General features: G+C 42.9%; 1 protein-coding gene across 4 annotated transcripts in view; it reads left to right on the top strand.

Annotated features, from left to right (window-relative positions):
* The window catches only part of tiam2a (TIAM Rac1 associated GEF 2a), a 74,982-nt gene that overhangs the window by 36,464 nt on the left and 21,019 nt on the right, over nucleotides 1-17,499 (top strand). For all 4 annotated transcript variants that reach the window (XM_086050637.1, XM_086050639.1, XM_086050638.1 and 1 more), the window contains exons 9-15: nucleotides 2,717-2,773; nucleotides 7,649-7,825; nucleotides 8,277-8,381; nucleotides 8,469-8,547; nucleotides 8,624-8,713; nucleotides 8,819-9,016; nucleotides 10,880-10,971. In XM_086050637.1, the coding sequence (XP_085906763.1) occupies nucleotides 2,717-2,773; nucleotides 7,649-7,825; nucleotides 8,277-8,381; nucleotides 8,469-8,547; nucleotides 8,624-8,713; nucleotides 8,819-9,016; nucleotides 10,880-10,971 (798 nt within the window). The remainder of the gene's footprint in view (nucleotides 1-2,716; nucleotides 2,774-7,648; nucleotides 7,826-8,276; nucleotides 8,382-8,468; nucleotides 8,548-8,623; nucleotides 8,714-8,818; nucleotides 9,017-10,879; nucleotides 10,972-17,499) is intronic.

Genomic DNA, 17,499 nt, shown 5'->3' on the forward strand with positions numbered 1-17,499 from the left:
ATGGCACTGTAAGCTTCAGTCCCCAATTTCCTTTTTTGCATGTTGACATGGCAGCTATGAACAAAAACCCAAGGGATCAATCTTAATCCACATCCACAGGGGGCAGGTTTAAATCCTTCCAGGTTTGCTGTTACTCTCACTTATTCATAGAAGAATCCCCTTATGTGTGTGTGTGTGTGTGTGCATGCGTGCCCATTTTTGGAAACACTACAGGAAACAATTGGTTACTTTTAGATTTCATGAAACTTTGCTCATTACCTATACCAAGAAAGTAAATTTACCATCATTATGCTGTGAGGTCATCCCTCTTTCTTGAATTACGGGGTCACTCAAATTCTTCATGAGGTGCGCCATTACCTCCTGACTGTTCCGAAATGTTCTCGGCCCCATTTCGCTCCGCTGTTATCCCGCTGCCTCCTCCATAATATTAGTGTTTGACCATTAACGACAGTCTGTCTGTAATGAGGTGTGTGCGCACTGTGATTTTTCTTGAGAAGCTCAAGCCGGCCACTCTAATGAGCCACAGTTAGTATTACGCAGTGCAGGAGGCCGAGGTGGCGCTGCGGCACAAACATCAATTATGAATAGCCATATGTGGTAGATGGCATTCCCCATTCTTTCCTCAGCTCCTCAGACACAAGCAGATGGTTGCTGTAAAGATGCTAAATATTAGATGTCCCTCCTTCACTTTTGTCCCCCAAGGTCTTCTTTCTCTTAGAACCACATTTACCGCTATTCTCTATTTAGCGTGAAAGCTAATTACGAAGAGTAAATGCCAGTAGTTATAAAGGTGGCAGGAGGTTCCTGGACATCTGCTGCGCATTTATGTAAGAGTAATGTCGTAGTTCTCCATTTTTTTTGCTTCTAATCTGCACTGACTGGGGGGAAATCCAACTCCTTATTTAGCTCCAATGACATCATCATTCCCCATGACCGTTTTCTGCATCTGTGACGGTATTGCTTGAAGGATTTGGACAGACGGGCTATCAAGAGCCAAAGAAGCCTACTACTAACTTCACGCGTTACTACCTTATTTAGGCTTTCAAATTAAACTGTCTTTAGGTTGAATCCATTTTCCCGCTACTGCTTATCACTTTCTTTCGCAATTTCACTCATGATTTGTCTTACTTCGACAACTTCTTCATCAAACCCACTTCTACTTGGAGCATAAATATCAGAATGCTAGCTGGCAGCCCTTCTGCCACAGCTTCCACGCTGACTCATCGGTGTTGATTTAAGCTCATTTAACCCCGCGCTCGACAATCTTGTCCTAGAGTCACGCTTGCCTGTCTTCTCCTCCCACTTGTGTGAGTCCTATCATCCCCTTTAGCAGCGCTATACGTATACCGGAAGAAGCTGGCCCGCACTGGGCTGTGGGAAGTAGGCCAGAGTGGTCTGAGGATTTGTGGGAGTGGTGGTAATGCATTCTAAAATTAGTCAGTTTACAGGAAAGTGATGCTGTTTACAGCCACCTTATACTCCTGTAAGGGGTGGGAGAGTTATTGAAGCGTAATCGGGGTAGGGTCAGAAGGGTGCGCTTACTACTATCTGCAACACCAGCAGGCAGCTGCATTGTCAGAAACTATAGGTACAGTAGGCGTCCATTTCTGACACTCAAGGTACATTCTACACTGATTTGTACTCCATTTGAGCTCACTATTGGACCTCACAAGGGACTATATTTTCCAGAGCTTTGAAATTCAAGTATCAAAGGTATAAAGCAACACTTGTAAGGGGAGCATCTAGCTGCACATACGTATCTGTACCCCTCTGTAAAAAAAAAAAAAAAAATCTTGATCACATTAAATAGTTTTCTCACATATTAAAAAAAAATGTTGCTATGAGTAAATACGGTTTGGAGATGTTTAAAGTGGAAATCAACCCAAACTCATTTTTTTTCAAGAATATGTTCCCAGCAGGCCGACGAGTTGAAACACGGCATTCTGGTTAATATTGCATTTGTGGAATATGAGATAAGGAGCAAAATCCACCCCTTTTTAGCCATCTAGTCATGGCTGACCTGTTTTCTGAAGCTGAACCGTGATTGGTCGTTACCTGAGCCCTGAGCAGTTGTGATGTCGTTTTCAGTCGACAGAAGTGACGAAATGGCCCCCAGAGACGGCTAAAAACGGGTGGATTAATTTTTATTCCACAAGCGCAGTATTTATCAGAATGCCTTGTTTCAACTAGTGGGCTTGCATAGAACATATTCTTGAAAAAATGTGCTTGTTTTGACTTCCCCCTTTAAGGTTGACATATGACAATGTGTCACATTTTCCACAAATCCAATAAGTAAAGAAACCTCAGCAGGCTGCTGATTGAGCAGTTATCACACAAGTGGTGGCTCCTGTGTAGTATTTGCGAGGTTGTGTCACCTGCAGCCTCAGGCTCACGCAACGATCATAAGTCAGCTCAAGAAAGCACGAAGCGTCAAGAATCCATCTATTTTAGACATTTAATACGGAGGACGTAGCCTCGTCTGCTTAATCTCCTTGCACCGCAGCGTCCATTCACAACATCTTTGCTCGCGCACATATTATTTCCGTCAAAAGCAGTATCAAAGCTCTGCAGCCACCATGCACAGTTTTTAATTAATGACAGAGTAGCGCTGTTTAGATCTAATACTGTGTCACCCAAGTGGCTGGGCACATAATCGCTCATGAGTCAGTGGTTCCCCACTGTCGCCCCCTCTTAAATGCCTGTCTCTTGATCTCAGATCTTTGAGAGCGACGCTGGAGGTCAAGCACAAGTTCCGCCTCCCAAGAACACAGAGGTGAGTCATTGCCTTGCCTCACTTTAGCCAGCATGGTTTGCGGATCTTTGGTTTATGATTTAAAGCCTCCTTACTTTCAGTCATCCATGTCGTCCAACATTTTCAATCATTTGACATGCTCACTGATGAGTGTGAAAGCGCTGTGGTCGGAACACGACCTTTGCCGCTTAATCCTGACTTTGATCGTGGTTAATTGGATGATGTTTTTTGAGTTGTATGTGTGGGTGTTTCTCACCTAATAATAAATACCACATATACGTCAGTCTGCTAGCGTTAAATATATATTTTCTAGCAATAAAAGGTGTTAAAATGCAGTATGGACTGGAGCCCTATTCACAGCATTTTTTTTTTCTTAATTTGTGTTGACCAGAAGCGCTGACCTGAAAGTGTAAGTTCATGCATGTGTCAACCGTGTTGAAGTTTGGCCATCTGGGAAGCCAGACGTTAAGGCTTCAGCGCTCAGGCAATGAAATTCTTACATGCCTACATCAAGGATGCGTGCGTCAGTGCCCTGAGGTTCAGATCCAAACGTTACTGTCCGCAAACAAGAATTGTCCCAATGTCTTGCTGCTCACCTCCAGTCTGGATGAAACCGATGCAGTATAACCTCACGGACAAGCCATAAATGCTGTGGTCATGAGCATCATAATCAGGCAGGATTCTCCCACTTGGGTTGACTGTTGTATAATTCTGAAAGTAATTCATTCAGTTGTATTTTCCACTGTTGTCAATCAATGAGCCAGTTTTAGTTCAGTATGCCAAAATGTATGCATTTTCCCTTCAAATAAAATGTCCCCAAAGGCTTTCTAGTTGATAAATAATTTGGTGTTGATAAATGAGCTTGAGGAACATTTTTAGACTGAATGACTGTTAGTAAGTTCCACAGGATGCCGTGATTCATAGTTTGCGGTGAATGTGGCAAGTGTCTCCCATCAAACATTTAGAATTAGAGTGGAAGTGGAATGGGAAACAATGCAGTCATTCATGGGATAAATGCTTTAATGTTGCTTCAAATGTGGGAGCTTCCCCGGGGTTGAGTGTTTCAATCTTTTTTTCATTCAGGTTATTTTGATATAGGGAGTAAGATACCATGGTGGGAGTAAGGTCAGCAGCACTGTCCAATGATCTTGATTCATATTGCCTAAATGAAAGTAATCTGACTGATAATTTGCATGTCTCTATCTTTTTACATGCATGTATAGTGGTAGGTAGTTGTAGTTAGGGCTGTGCAATGAATCGAAATTCAATTACGATTACAATTATTACACTCCACGATTACAAAACTGTCATAATCGTAAAAAACGATGATTAATTAATAGGGAAGGGACGAGACAAAAATCCCCCGAGGCGAGATGTCTCACGAGATTGAGTCAGCGAGAACGAGACGAGATTTTTGCTAAATTTCAAATATAAAATAATCCCTAATGTAATTTTTTCAGTTTTCCAAATGTTTTTTTTATCGAACAGACTGCAAGAACATTAATCATTTAGCACTAAAGTGCAAATGTAAACAGGAGTCACGTTTGTTACATGCTCTCAAATATTGCTGCAATAACAGCTAAAGCTGAGAGCTTTCCTCTTATTGAATACTTTGACAAAATGAAAATACTTTCCGTTTAAAGTGCTATTTTTCAAATGCTACACCAATAACAGTTGCAGCTGAGATTGCCAGCAAACTGGGATCATCTAACAATTCACTAAACTTGAAGGGTCATGCTCTTTTTCAGAAATACAAGCATGTCCACATTGTCAGGGTCCAACTGTGCTTGTGGGGCAGTAACTATACTACCTGCTGTAGAAAAGGCATGCTCGCTGGCCACTGATGTCGCAGGGATGGAAAGGTACATTTTTCCAATAGCAAGTTAAGGATATTTGGATCGGTTTTGTCTCCACCATGCAACTGATGGGAACAGTGGTTTCGTCTGTAGAGTTCAACTTGTTTCTCAGTCAATCTTCAACAAGAGGAATGTCACTGCGTCTGTGTCAAGATTTCTGCAACTCGTCGTAGTTCTGGGCTCCTCAGAGCTGCAGATACGCCACCCCGCCGCTCTAGATCACCATCGTGTCCAAAGAGTTGAAACTATACGCTTGACACGTCTAAACAAACATGATACGCGGCCAACTTTGGACTAGCCACACTAGCGTTGCCATCATTGCCTGCACGATAAGAACTTAATGTGTGGCTCAAAGCCAGCCTCACGTATTGCCACATGCATGTTGTGAGCGTTGTCAGTCACAACAGCGACTCCGTGATTTGCCCTCGGAAGTTCCCATTCAGTGTCAGCCCCTTTTAGGATATCTGTTATATTCACCCGGACTCCAAAACACCATCAAAAGAAAATAGATCTCGTGCTGTGCAGTGACGAGTAATCTTGTGGCTTTCTAATCCCATCCCTATTAATTAATTAATCGAGTGCACTATTTTTTTTACACTAGGAAATCATACTTAAATGTATATATTTGCACCTATTTTTTTATTTTATAACTAATTTTATAGATTTTGTTTGCTCCAAAAGGAACTTAAATAAAGACATTTAGTTGTATTTATATTTTTTACGTTTAAACATTTTCTTGTTTTATACCAAAAAATAAATGATCGTTTGAATAATCGTGATTTCAATTATCATCAAAAATAATCGTGATTAATATTTTTTTTCATAATCGAGCAGTTAAAGTAAAACACAACAAGGCTGAAGGTTAAAATCTCCATTCAAATGCCTTTGATGATCAGTTTTCCACATCTATCTAACTGAGGCACTGGGTGAAGTATTTCTCAATACAATGTATCCATGTTTTCCCTCCAAATAAACACTAACCACAATCCAATTCTCAAAGCCACAAAACATTCGTTCTTTTATAACTTTGGTAGACACACAGGCCACCATCTGACTGATGACGTGCGTGTCCATCTTTTTACACACATATATAGTAGTAGGTATTTGTAGTTGAATCCAAGTAAAACATTTGTTTTTAAAAGAGCTAAAATATTAGGGTTGAAGGTTAAAATTCAATTGCCATTGATGATTCATTCTCCACTTGTCTGCCTAACAGAGGCACTAGGTCCAGCTCTTACGGGCTGTCATCCTTGTCTCGTCTCGTGTAAAAAACTTTGGGTGGAGCTTTAAGGAAACTAAAAGTAATGCTACTTTAATAGATGTACAGTAATTGAGGGAAATTGGCTGAAATTGTCGTCAACGACCGTTCTGTTTCTTCTTCAAGGCTAGTCTATCTATTTTAGTCCTAACTGAAGTATTTGTGTTCCTCGGTTGCTAAGTGGAGCAGAAAGGGTGCATTTTGCAAAAAGGGTGTAGTATTTATGCAGCTGTCACCAAATGTCCTCACATCCTTTTTTTTTTTTTTTTTTAGAAACTCTAAAGGCGTTTGGCGGCTGGTTTGGGAGTAGTTTCCGCTTTAGAGAGGAAAGACTGAACTATCAGTTTGAGTGTATTTCTGACTGAATGCAAACACGAATAGTGGCCACAGAGTGACCACACAGGGCACTTGTTGATGGCAAAGCACGTGCCGTCTCCACAGCCTTGTTGGCACTTGGTGGTGGAAGGTTGACCAGGCAACCGCCTGCCCGTTCTAACCCTCTCTGACCATGAATGGGTGTGCAGTGTTAAATCAGCCGCTGCTAAGGTCAGTGGAGGCAACAAAATCTTAGTTTTCCAGTCACGCTATAAAGCTGGGGCACAAATGGACTGGTTATATAACCGGTTGCCGTGTTTGCCGTGTTTCTTGTTACTTCATCTGCGCTGAGTAAGCGTTGACCTCACATCCCTAAATGGATAGGTAAAGTTGAGTGTTGAAGCAGCACCTTGTGTTCATCCATCTCTTCATGTTAGGGAAACATTTTGGGAAGAGCACTGTTGGCTTTTTATTTTTAAGTCCTAGTCAAGAGCATAGATGGAAAATAAAGAATTGTATGTCTGTTTTTTTTTTTTTTTTTAATCTGAGGTAGAGCTCTTAATAGTGTCTTGTGGCTAGCAGGCTAAATGTGTTTCAGGGTGATGAGCTAACTAACAGCTTCTGAAACGTAGAAAAAAAAAAAAGCTCAGACACATCAGATTCAAAAGCCCCAGACACCCACAGTCACACATCACTCTACATTACGGGTAATTCTTGGTGTATTTAAAACTTTGGCGTGTGCTCAGATCATTCCATTCGCTAAGGCATTTATTCCTCTCAAGTTTAAACCACAGTCATGTCATCTTTTGCAGAAGTGCTGAATCACTAAAGTGCCTCATTCAGTGAGGTTTGGTTCATTAGATGTGACTGTTTCCTCAAGATCCAGTACCTTAACAATTGTGGTCATAAGCTATAATTTGGTGTCTCACGCAGGCCCACAATGCCACAGTGGAGCATTTCCCTCCAGAGACACAAAGTCTGAGGAGTAACCCCGAGCTGCCCAAAGATGAAACCTCCTCCCTTAATATGCATCTCAAACCTCACTCCTAATCTTGCCAGAAAAGAAAAAAAAACTTTCAAGTAGTAATGGATTTTTTTTTTTTTTTTTGTACAACCATTAATCCATATTATTTACAATATTTTTCTTGTGACGTTTGATTTTACTTTCAGGGATTTAATAATTGTCAAATTGACTCCCAAACTTTCTGTTTGACTCCTATGTGATCATTACAATGCCTATTACACTAAATGGCTTATTTTCACACTGTCAAATGAAAATGTCATGTAAATCATACATTATACTTGTACCATGCTAAATGTTACAGTATATGAATAAAAATAGATGAATGCGCTGTTACTCAGAGCCTGTTGCTTTCTCTCACCCTTGTTTCCTTTTCCCTTTGACGCTCCTGACATCTGATGCCGCCCTTCACTTTCCTTCTTTATCGGCCATCTGTCATTCTACAGAGGATGGATGGGCTCCCCAGTATCTACTCTATGTCGCCCCCTGAGCTTGGTGTGTGGGATAGCATCAGCTGTACCGCAGGCGTGTTGACCTGTGTCTACATGCCAGATGGCCTGACAGCCCAAGTTCACGTCGGAAGTGAGCAGAGTGCCACTGATCTCCTCCTTGAGGCCTGCAAGGTTCGTGATTATAAGCACAACAAAACAGTTATACGCCCGACGCTCGTAGCAATTATGTTGCCCCGTAAGATTGTCTCCGCTCATGATCCGTCTTTTGTTCTTTACATCCGATCTTGACATTGGAGAAAAACAATTCCAGATGAAATAATGTCTTAGAACAACTCTGCCAGAGCAGATGCGGTTATTTTTACACTCCCTTGAGGTCTTAAAGCAACACACCTATTCATCCGGTGTTAATTTCACATGGTCCCATAAGACTGACAGATAGGCTGCAATCACTTGGGTGACGCCATTTAGTTTACCGCAAAGCTTTCATCGCCGAGTGTAAATTCTGTGAATAATTCACGCCTCCACCATACCGCAGCTGTCGAACCAAGCGCTGGCGCATGAAACATGCCTGATAAGTCGGCGCACACAAGCTGCTGAGCATTGGAATCTCTTGTGTAAACAGGCTAAACAGCTGGACCCAGACCTGCACCGACTGCGTCTGCACGGCCCGGCGGGACAGCACGCGGGGATTCGATCCGTCGCGCCTGGCGAGCTTGTCTGCGAATTGGTGAGGAAAGCAAGCAGACGCAGAGCGTGAACTTCATTATACACTTGTTGGCATAGTTGTTTTTATTTGTCTGCTATTACCCTGCAGGTTGGCGGCCAATTGGAGGTGGTCCCAGTTAATATGTTTACACTGCGAATGAGCAGGATAAGCGGCAATGGAGATTTTGGTAAGTCAGTGTTGAAAACCTTGAGCACTTTTGCTTTATACTCATCCTGTCATTCTGTTTCTCTTCCTCCGTCCAGGATTTGCAGTTACAGGACATATCGATAATCAGAAGAATAGTCGGATCTTTGTCAGTGAGGTGCTCCCCGAGGGACTAGGATTCACTGAAGGTACCGACAGTAATGACAGATATGCCCCAAATTTCATGAATGACATCATATGCGCTACACGCCCGTGGTCCTTCTCTCCCAAAATGTTTTGGGTTTGCGTTGCAGGTTTACGTCCAGGTGATGAGGTTCTGATGCTGAATGGCCGCTATGTCTCAGGTCTGGACCTGACGCTGATCCAGACGTTGTTTGCCGAACAAACCCTCACCATGTGCCTGAGGCGGGATGGACCACCGCCTCAAAACGGTGCCTTTGACCACCCAGTTCGTCCACCGGCATTCAAGCTCAAAGCCAAGTCCTCCTCAGGTGCCTCCGTACAAATACAATCACAAAACAGGCTCCAATAAAAGACATCTACAGTATACGTAACATGCAAATTCTCCGACAGTTTCGGACAGAACATTGCGCACTTATTTTATATACTGTAGCTGTTGTATTGAATCTCGTTAGATTGAAGTGTTTTGTCCATTGAGTGTGTGTTTGATAGCCCTTAATGGAAATGGTACTCAGGTCTGTACTTCTCATCACAAGTATTGGTAGATAAGAGAGGAAATGTTGTCATTGCAAACATGCATGCACGCACACACATAAATGCTTTCCTCCCCTAATGTTCTCACCTCATCTTGTTGACAGATCAGGCCGTTTTCTATGAGAGGCTGCTACTAATACATATTTCATTCACCGTTACTCAGTGTGAGGAAATCATGTTATGCAGAATGTTCAAAAAAGCAGAACTGAACCTGTGATTTTTGCTGGGCTGGGCATCGCCTAACCGTCACAAAGTTCCCGTCTGCATATTTAGCCTGCCCACGTGGTTCCAGTCGGTCCGTCGTCGGCGACAGCCAATCTGCGGCGAGACCTTAATCTACACGTCACACGCAGGCGCCACACAAGCGGACGAGAAAAAATACCAAATAAAAACCACAAACACAGCGTGGTGATCGATGAAATAAAAACAATATGGGGCGCGTGTCATTGCGTCTGTGGGACCGAACGGTATACAACATTGTTTATTTTTCATTTATTTGGCTGCGTGTCAGGTGTGCGGTACCTGTGGTTCGTGGTACCGGTTAAGTCCATTCTCGACGCCATAAATATGCAGAATGGAAATTTGTGATGATTAGGCGATGCCCAGCTCTGGACTTTTGTTTGCGAGAGAAATGCTCCCTCCAAAATAAACAAAATGACACATTAATAAGCAGCGTGATTAAAATGAAATGAACCACACTGTGCCGATCACATTTTCCCTCAGCATGCACACACATTGTCATGCCTTTTCATTGCTTTTATTTCTAAAAACAGTCAGAACATTTTATGTTATCTTGATGGTAGTAATTCATTAGCATAGCCTTTCCTTGGTGTATCTTTAATTAAACTCAGAGGGATTAATGACTTGAAAGCCTCATTACAGTAAACGGTGTGATCAAAGTGCCTGCAGTTTTCTTCTCAGTCTCTAGAGGGCACATGATCCCAGGCTGTCTGATGGGGAGGCAGGGAAATAAGCGCTGATGGAGAGGAATTAGTAGTTGTCAAACACAAGTTGCTTTGAGAAAGCGGTCTATCTTCTGTCTTCACTAGTGTTTAAGACAAACTAATCAAATTCAAATTGAATATCTTCTGTAGCACTTTGCAATTTGGTTGACAACCATTGCCGGTTCAGAAAGGACTCGTTTAGCTTCGTAGGAGGTCCAGAAGTTTTCTTTTGTTTCCTGCTGTCAGATTGGCTTACCTCCCAGTCTACAATCAGGGAGAAAGTCTTTTCATGTGCCAACTGCTACACGGTTTGGAACGAGAACCTTGAATTTAATGAGCTGTAGGCCATATCAGAAATCATCTAAAAATATCTTGTCAGAGTGGCTCTTCAATTTTATATTACGAAGGGCCCGCAAGAAAACAGACAATGCGTAGCTTGTATTTTCAGAGGTAGGATTACTAACTATAGCTAACACAATTACTGGATTCCGATTGTTGCGTCTTATTTTTGGTAGCGACTGAATGCTATTGTCATTTATAGACCTTGCAGTCTGGCCGGCGCCTCTGATGGCTTTCAGACGCTATTGTTTGTGTTTAGTGGTCACTCAAATTCAGCAAGGTTGTATTTCAATGATGCACTGATGTGAGGAACACACATACCTACAACTTAACCGCCCTCTCTCTGTCTCTCCTCAGACTTGTGCACTGCAGCGAAGGGGAGCGAGTCCATGTGTGCCGGGCTGGAGAGTCACTCCCACTGCGCACACAGGCCTGTTCAGCTCAGCAAGGTGGGTGGAGCTAAAGAGAATGTTTTCCATTGTCATGCACATACAGTATGTGTCTCTATCATTCCAGAACGTATGCGGGTATATGCGCGCGTGCGCACGTGTGCTGTCACAGCGGTGACTGTGTGGTTGTCTGAAAACCAGACTGGCACCCATTCCTCAGATTACCATAATTAGAATGTTCCATCATAGCCACTGGTATAAACACAGCTTATTACTGTCATGCCGGGTGATCAGTGAGGGAAGAAATAACACTCACAACACATGTCTGTCTTTCTACAGCTGGGAGGGTCACTGACACGCATTTAGTAGCCCCTTAACCAACGTAACTCCACAGCTAACAGCACACGCACTCTGCTACTTACTTCATGTACACACAGTGAGATATGCTGCTTAGGGCCAAATAAACAGTTGTCAGATACCCCCCTTACCCTGACATTCACTCAAACGTCATCTTATCAACTGCAGTGGCAGGCATCGTCTTTATAGCACAGTGTTCTCCTCCTCCTCCTCTTCGGAACACTTGCTTTCCAGTTTTCAGACTTCTTCTCTAGCTCTTTTAAGATACCTCCTCTATAAACATGTCAAATGGTTGTCCCTGATGAATTATTATGGCGGATTGTGCTTCTATTTCTGTCTTGGTGGTTGTGAAGTATCTGGTTAGTTTTTTCTTGATCTCTAAACTAACTTTAATGAAGTCATTAAAATGAGTGTGAGCCTGGGCCTTGTGGGAGCTATGCCTCAATGCTGTAATATAATAGGGAGGGGGGAGAGTATGCTGATGTTTATTGAGGGTGGTAATGAGTGTGTATGGTCATCATGAAAAGCCATCTGTTAATGATGTAGACATGTCTGGAAGCATCCGAGCCAATGTGTGTATTCACCAATGTGTTTGTTCACGCATAGTCATTCATTGTCTCGCATCAATGCATGTTCAGTTCATGCAATGCAATTTTATTTTCTATATTGAAACACTGGGAATGACACTTCTGACCAGCTGTGGACATGAAGAGAATGATCCGCGGAGTTCTGCTCATTTCCCCAGATTGTTCTGAACATTCATGCTCGATGTCTGGAAACCACTTTTAATTGTATTGGCTGCCAGGACTTCACAAGGTTCACCTGTGGTCTTATAGCAAAAGTAGAGGACAGCTTCATCTGATTCACTTTGCTCTCATGTTATCATCATTTGATTTCTTCCTAGTGGCGACATGAGTCAGTCCCTCTGCACTGCACCACTGCTGCTCAGGCTCAGCATTTGTCTTTGATGAAGGAACGAATGGAGGAACTGTGTGCGCGTGTATGCATGTGAAAAGAGGTCTAAGAATGTGCTGAATATAAAATCTTTTGTCACTCTGCAGAGTAACAAGAGAGTTGCCTATATCACACGATACGTCACTATGAAGATGTTACAAAAGACACGGTGATATTGTAAATAAGAATTATGTGCTGCAAAGTGAGAAATCTTATTTTCCAGGGAGACGGAAAACGTTTTACTGTGTCGAAATGTACCACGTATGAGCCAAGAGATGTGTGTGTATGTCATTGTGAAAGTCAATAAAGATGGATGGAAAAGGAAGCACCAATTTCAAGCCTCTTGTCGCAACTTGTAATCAGCCGCCGTGCTAGTCTGGCTGCCTTTTGATTAATTGGTCTACTGCATTTCAATTTACTCTAATTACACTAGAGAGATCTCTGGGTATGTTTGAGGTGAAGTGCTTACTAGGCAGAGTTAACAGTGTTGTTTACCGTTGGGACTGGTTGTAATTCCTGTGCCTGTGCAGCGATATATATTCAGCACTAGAGTTCCCTATTAATCAGTTTAATGCAAATGTTGCTATGTACCATTATGAGCTCAACCAATTGATCGGAGGACTCAATTGAATTCGCCCTCAACAACTGCCGTAAGGCATCTCAAATTTTTATTTTAGTTGACATGCATTGCATGGTGTTTTAAAAAGTGGTAATGGAGCCCACATGTGTGCGAATCGGCAAAATCTGAATTGTCGCCACTTTGGGTCACGAGTTAAGGAAGTGATAAGAGGCTGCAGTTAGTTTGCTAGCTGGGAGGCCTACAACGCATCTCACATGACTGAACACATGCATACTCATAAATGCTAGCGGACAGATGGCGAGACAAATTGTCGTAACCTTGTGTCTGTAAATTGGATGCATTTATAGGAAATGCTGAAATGATGCTTGACCTTATTAACTTGTTAAGCGTTTTCTATTTTATACTGTACATTGTTTCATGAAGGAATAACATATCAATCGTGAGATTTATTATATTTTCCCAAGGGGTCAGAAACTTCATTGCCTAGTAATTGACTGGTGGTCTGTCCCGGGTGTGTCCCCGCCACTCACTCAAAGGCAGCTGTGAAAGGCTCCAGGCCCACATGACCCCACACATAAGCATTATAGACAATTGGATGGATGGATTGCACAATCCAATAAAACATAACAATCCTGTTGTGTATTGTAGGCGAGAAGGTCATGGCCCTCTGGTGGACTGCCGCCGTGCTTCCTTGATGTTAAGGGTCTATTCAATTGTAAGGCCGGGATTGAATTCTGTTGCATTTATAGCTGTGCTATGTTTGACACATAACATAGTTGCCTGTCATGTCTTGTTTAAACAAAAGATTAAACAGCAGTCAGACATATTAAGCCTCTTTGTCCAGACAGGCATTTCTGTAAGAGCATTTATGGTCGAATGTGTGCCTTGCCAAGTTGTGTTGTTTCCGAGGTTCATGAATGCATCGAGAGGCTCGCTGGATGGGAGGGCATGCGAGCGAGAGGAGCCGAGGACGAAGAGGAGAGCCGTGGCTCTTTTTTGACTGAACGGTTGTCGTACTGTATTGTTGTCGGCTGCGGCCCACAGTAACCGGTCGGACTAATAAAAACGTGATAATTAAACTTCGTCTGTGTTCTTGGAAGACGCTACAGTATATTTTAGAGCGTGACGTCATCGGCAGGCGCGAAGATGTGGCCCGCGGGCCTTGACTTTGACACATGTGATTTAAATGGACTGATGAGGAACCTTAGGCCTGGACTCTTTGTCATTATGGCTGTTAAATATAGGTAATAATGCTGCTGGGCTTTGCCTCTTAGTAAGGTTTAATAGTATTCCATTTTTTTTGTCTTAGTCTTGACCTTTTGAGTCATTCCCCTCAAAGAGGGGTTTCTAAACTCTTAAAGCAACACTGTGTCATATGTTTTTGTTGATTATGGCGGCGCCATGAGAACAAAAGCGGTAGTGTTTTGACAAACGTCAACCACTTTTCCCATGCGTGCCAGCGCGTAGTGTTGTGAAATCCTGAGCTCTCGCTGGCCTGCAAGTTGGACTGAAATTACATTTCTATTTCCAGTGGCTGTGTGAAAGATGAATAGCGATGAGGTAATTCATCTAATTTTGTTCAAACAACACTTTTGTTTCTTTGTTTGTATTGGGGCTTCTGCCATGACGCCAGTAATATTGCGTAGATGTTCGAATCGACATCCGTCCTTATAGCGAAAGCAGGAAGTGAGTATTCCGTAAAGAAATTCAGGAGATTTGTATTTTTATTGTGTGTCTGGGTTGATCCCATCCTCCTCAAAGTTGCTTAATGCCTGTAAAAACAATACAGACCACCCCCCCAGGCCATGACGAAGTCCCATTCAACTACTTGTAAGTCAATGTTTCATCGAAAGAGTTGTGAAAAAAATGTATTAAGGTCGATTTCTTGCCCAGTGCTGCTTTAATATGTGACAAAGAAAAAGTGGAAGTATTCAGTTTCAGTTTCCCTCCAGAGTCTTTAAGTTTAAAAATTATCTTGGAGTCGATGCCTTTAGATATTAGGCGGTATCATTTTCTAAAAACATGATCTCCTCTTGCTCGCAGCTACAGTTGTCCTCTCTCTTAACTTTGGAGAATCTACTTGAAATTCTTATGTGGCTCCGTTTTCGGTGGAGCTGCAACTTGGGGAGGTGTGTATTATGACTAAGCTCATCAGCCGCCAGCCATCTGGCTGCGAGCGCGTAATAATCTGGGTTTACTGTTGGCGGTGCAGTTAATGCTTGTCTGCTCCTGTCAGTCCACACTGCTGGAAACCAGCATATCAGACTGAAAACAAAACAGAAGAAACGGCCAGAGCCACAGGGAACAAGAACCATGTCATAGATGTGGTTGGAATGACCACACCAGAGGTTTCCAACGCCACCATGGCTGTTGGTGTAGCCGTTTTGGCTCCAGCGGTGAACACTGAGGATCCTGGGCCGAGTCTGTGCCTCACCACCTTAGTTGAGCTCTTCATGCAGGACCAGTCCCCGGCCCAGGCCCTGTGCACCCTGCTGGCCATGTGCTGGTTCTGGCCTCCCAGCTCTGAAGCTGAGGAGAAGGATCTGTTCCTGGCTTCTGTGCTGCTCAGCCTAGGACGCTTCCTTAAAGACAAGCTGGACTGCTTGGCACAGAATGTGGAAAACTGCTTGTCCTGCCAGAGTGACGCAAAAAGGAACCAACGACCGGTAACTATGGGCTGTCGGACCTGGAGGAATGTGTTTTGAGCCATCTGTGTAACTTTTGGCACCGATAATTTGGTGCATTCTTAATACCCATTAACTCATTCACTGCCAGGCATTTTCAGACCCTCGTTTACTCCAACGTTTGAAAAAATTTGAACAAAATATAAATAGGTTATTGGGCTGGACTGAGAAAAAACAAATACATTCATCAATGGCAGTGACTGAGTTAAAGCACAATCCATCTTGCAATGTACCTCAAGGTTCCACGTGTAGTGTGTGAGTGAGAGTATTTGGGTTTATTTGGTTTACCTTCTGGGGGTGTTGTTTGTCAGGAAGCAAGCTTTGCCAACTTACTCTTCATGCTTTGGTCATTGTTATCAACAAGCATCTGCCCATTCTGCAATTAAATAATAATAACGTATGGGACCGGTATTATTTTGCCTCTGTGGCGGCTTTCGTGCATTGGAGTGGATGTGAAGAGCCTTGGGACTCAAGGGAATGGGTGCTTTAATCTGAAGCTGCCTTCATTATGAAAACACGCTCTTTCTCCCAAAGGCCTCTGAGACTTTGTGGGATAATATTTGTTTAGAATGAATAATAAAAGGGTAACTGGGCTGGATTGTAGCGAAACGGCACCAGTCCTCATTCTCATCTCTTCTCGCCTGCCCTCCACTCTATTTGATTTATGAGCGCAGGTCTTCTTTTATTGAGCTTTGAAAATTCACCACTACTGCACCGCTGTTGTCCACTATTTGACAAATGAATCACAGCCAACAGCTGGCCACCAGGTCCTAGCTCTCTCGCTCTTTGGACTAGTTTCATACAAGCAAAGAGAAAAGCAATCCCGAAGCTCCACTGTTTGTTGTTTGTCCTCCATTTTAATTCCCCCCTTGTTGCTTGTTTACTTTGGCTAAGATGGGGCATCTCTACTGCTCATTAGATGATGGAAGTGTTTCATCTGCAAAAGAAATTGTGCTGTGTATAATGCCTTTATTGAAGTGTTGGTGGCAATCGAGACGACTTTGACAGCTTTGAGTTAGATTTGTTTAACACAAACCCTTAAGGACAGAGAATTGACATCAAACCGATAAGGCTGCAGCGTTTTTCTATCATGTTTAATGAACTAGGCAAATGTTCTGTATTTGCATGTGGCACACTTTCTTGGTCTTTAATCTTTTCTTGATTTGTTCAACAACTTCCCCGCAGCCCATTTGAATCTTGTATCTGAAACCATCAGACACATGGCAAAACAAAGCATTTTTTTTCTTTTTTTTTAACCCAGCCACTGACAAAATGGAAATACTGTTTGGAATTTGTTAACATCCTACTTATGCCCGGGTTGATGTGGTGGATGATTTTGATGTAAAAAGAACTGGACTTTTCTGCACGGAGCCAAGACACCTTTGGATGAATGAACTAAAGCAGTGATTCTGAGACTGTTGTTGTTACTCAACACAGTAGATATGCAACCCTAATTGGCTTCAAAGTAAGGGACAGGGGAACTTGAAAAAAAACTTGTCACTGTATTAAGGACTGTTTTTCGGAGCTCAACAGCATGACATGTTTTAACTGAAAAAGGGACTTTTCTATGTGATGGCAGTTGTTTGCATTCCTGCCCTGTTTCCTCAATGAGCTTGCAGCCTCCCATTTTTGAGTCAGCCATTCCTCTGTGTTTGGCGGCGCAAGCCAGAACACTCTACATTGTACTGCTGTTATTGGGGCTGAGTACTGATGCTACACACCGCTTCGTTTTTCAGCTCTCTGGAAATTATGCTTAAAAGTCGCATGTCTAAATGAGAGGAAGAATCTGATGGGAAGAGGACTGAGTATTGGGGACACCTGAGAAACAGAGAGGCAGACTGAGCATGCGATGCTGGAAGACGGCGCGCAAACCAAGTGGCAAAGTGGAAAGTTTCCTCTGCATTGATATGCGAGACAATCTCACAGCCAGTGCCTCTCACAGAACGTGTCGGATAACTTGCAACGTTTCGCCCCAAGGACTCGAGACGAGATTTGTTTTTGACCTGGCCTAAC

This window comes from Filicampus tigris, chromosome 13 (genome assembly GCF_054856515.1).
Source record: "Filicampus tigris isolate MCC_2025a chromosome 13, RoL_Ftig_1.0, whole genome shotgun sequence".
NCBI classification, from domain to species: domain Eukaryota; kingdom Metazoa; phylum Chordata; class Actinopteri; order Syngnathiformes; family Syngnathidae; genus Filicampus; species Filicampus tigris.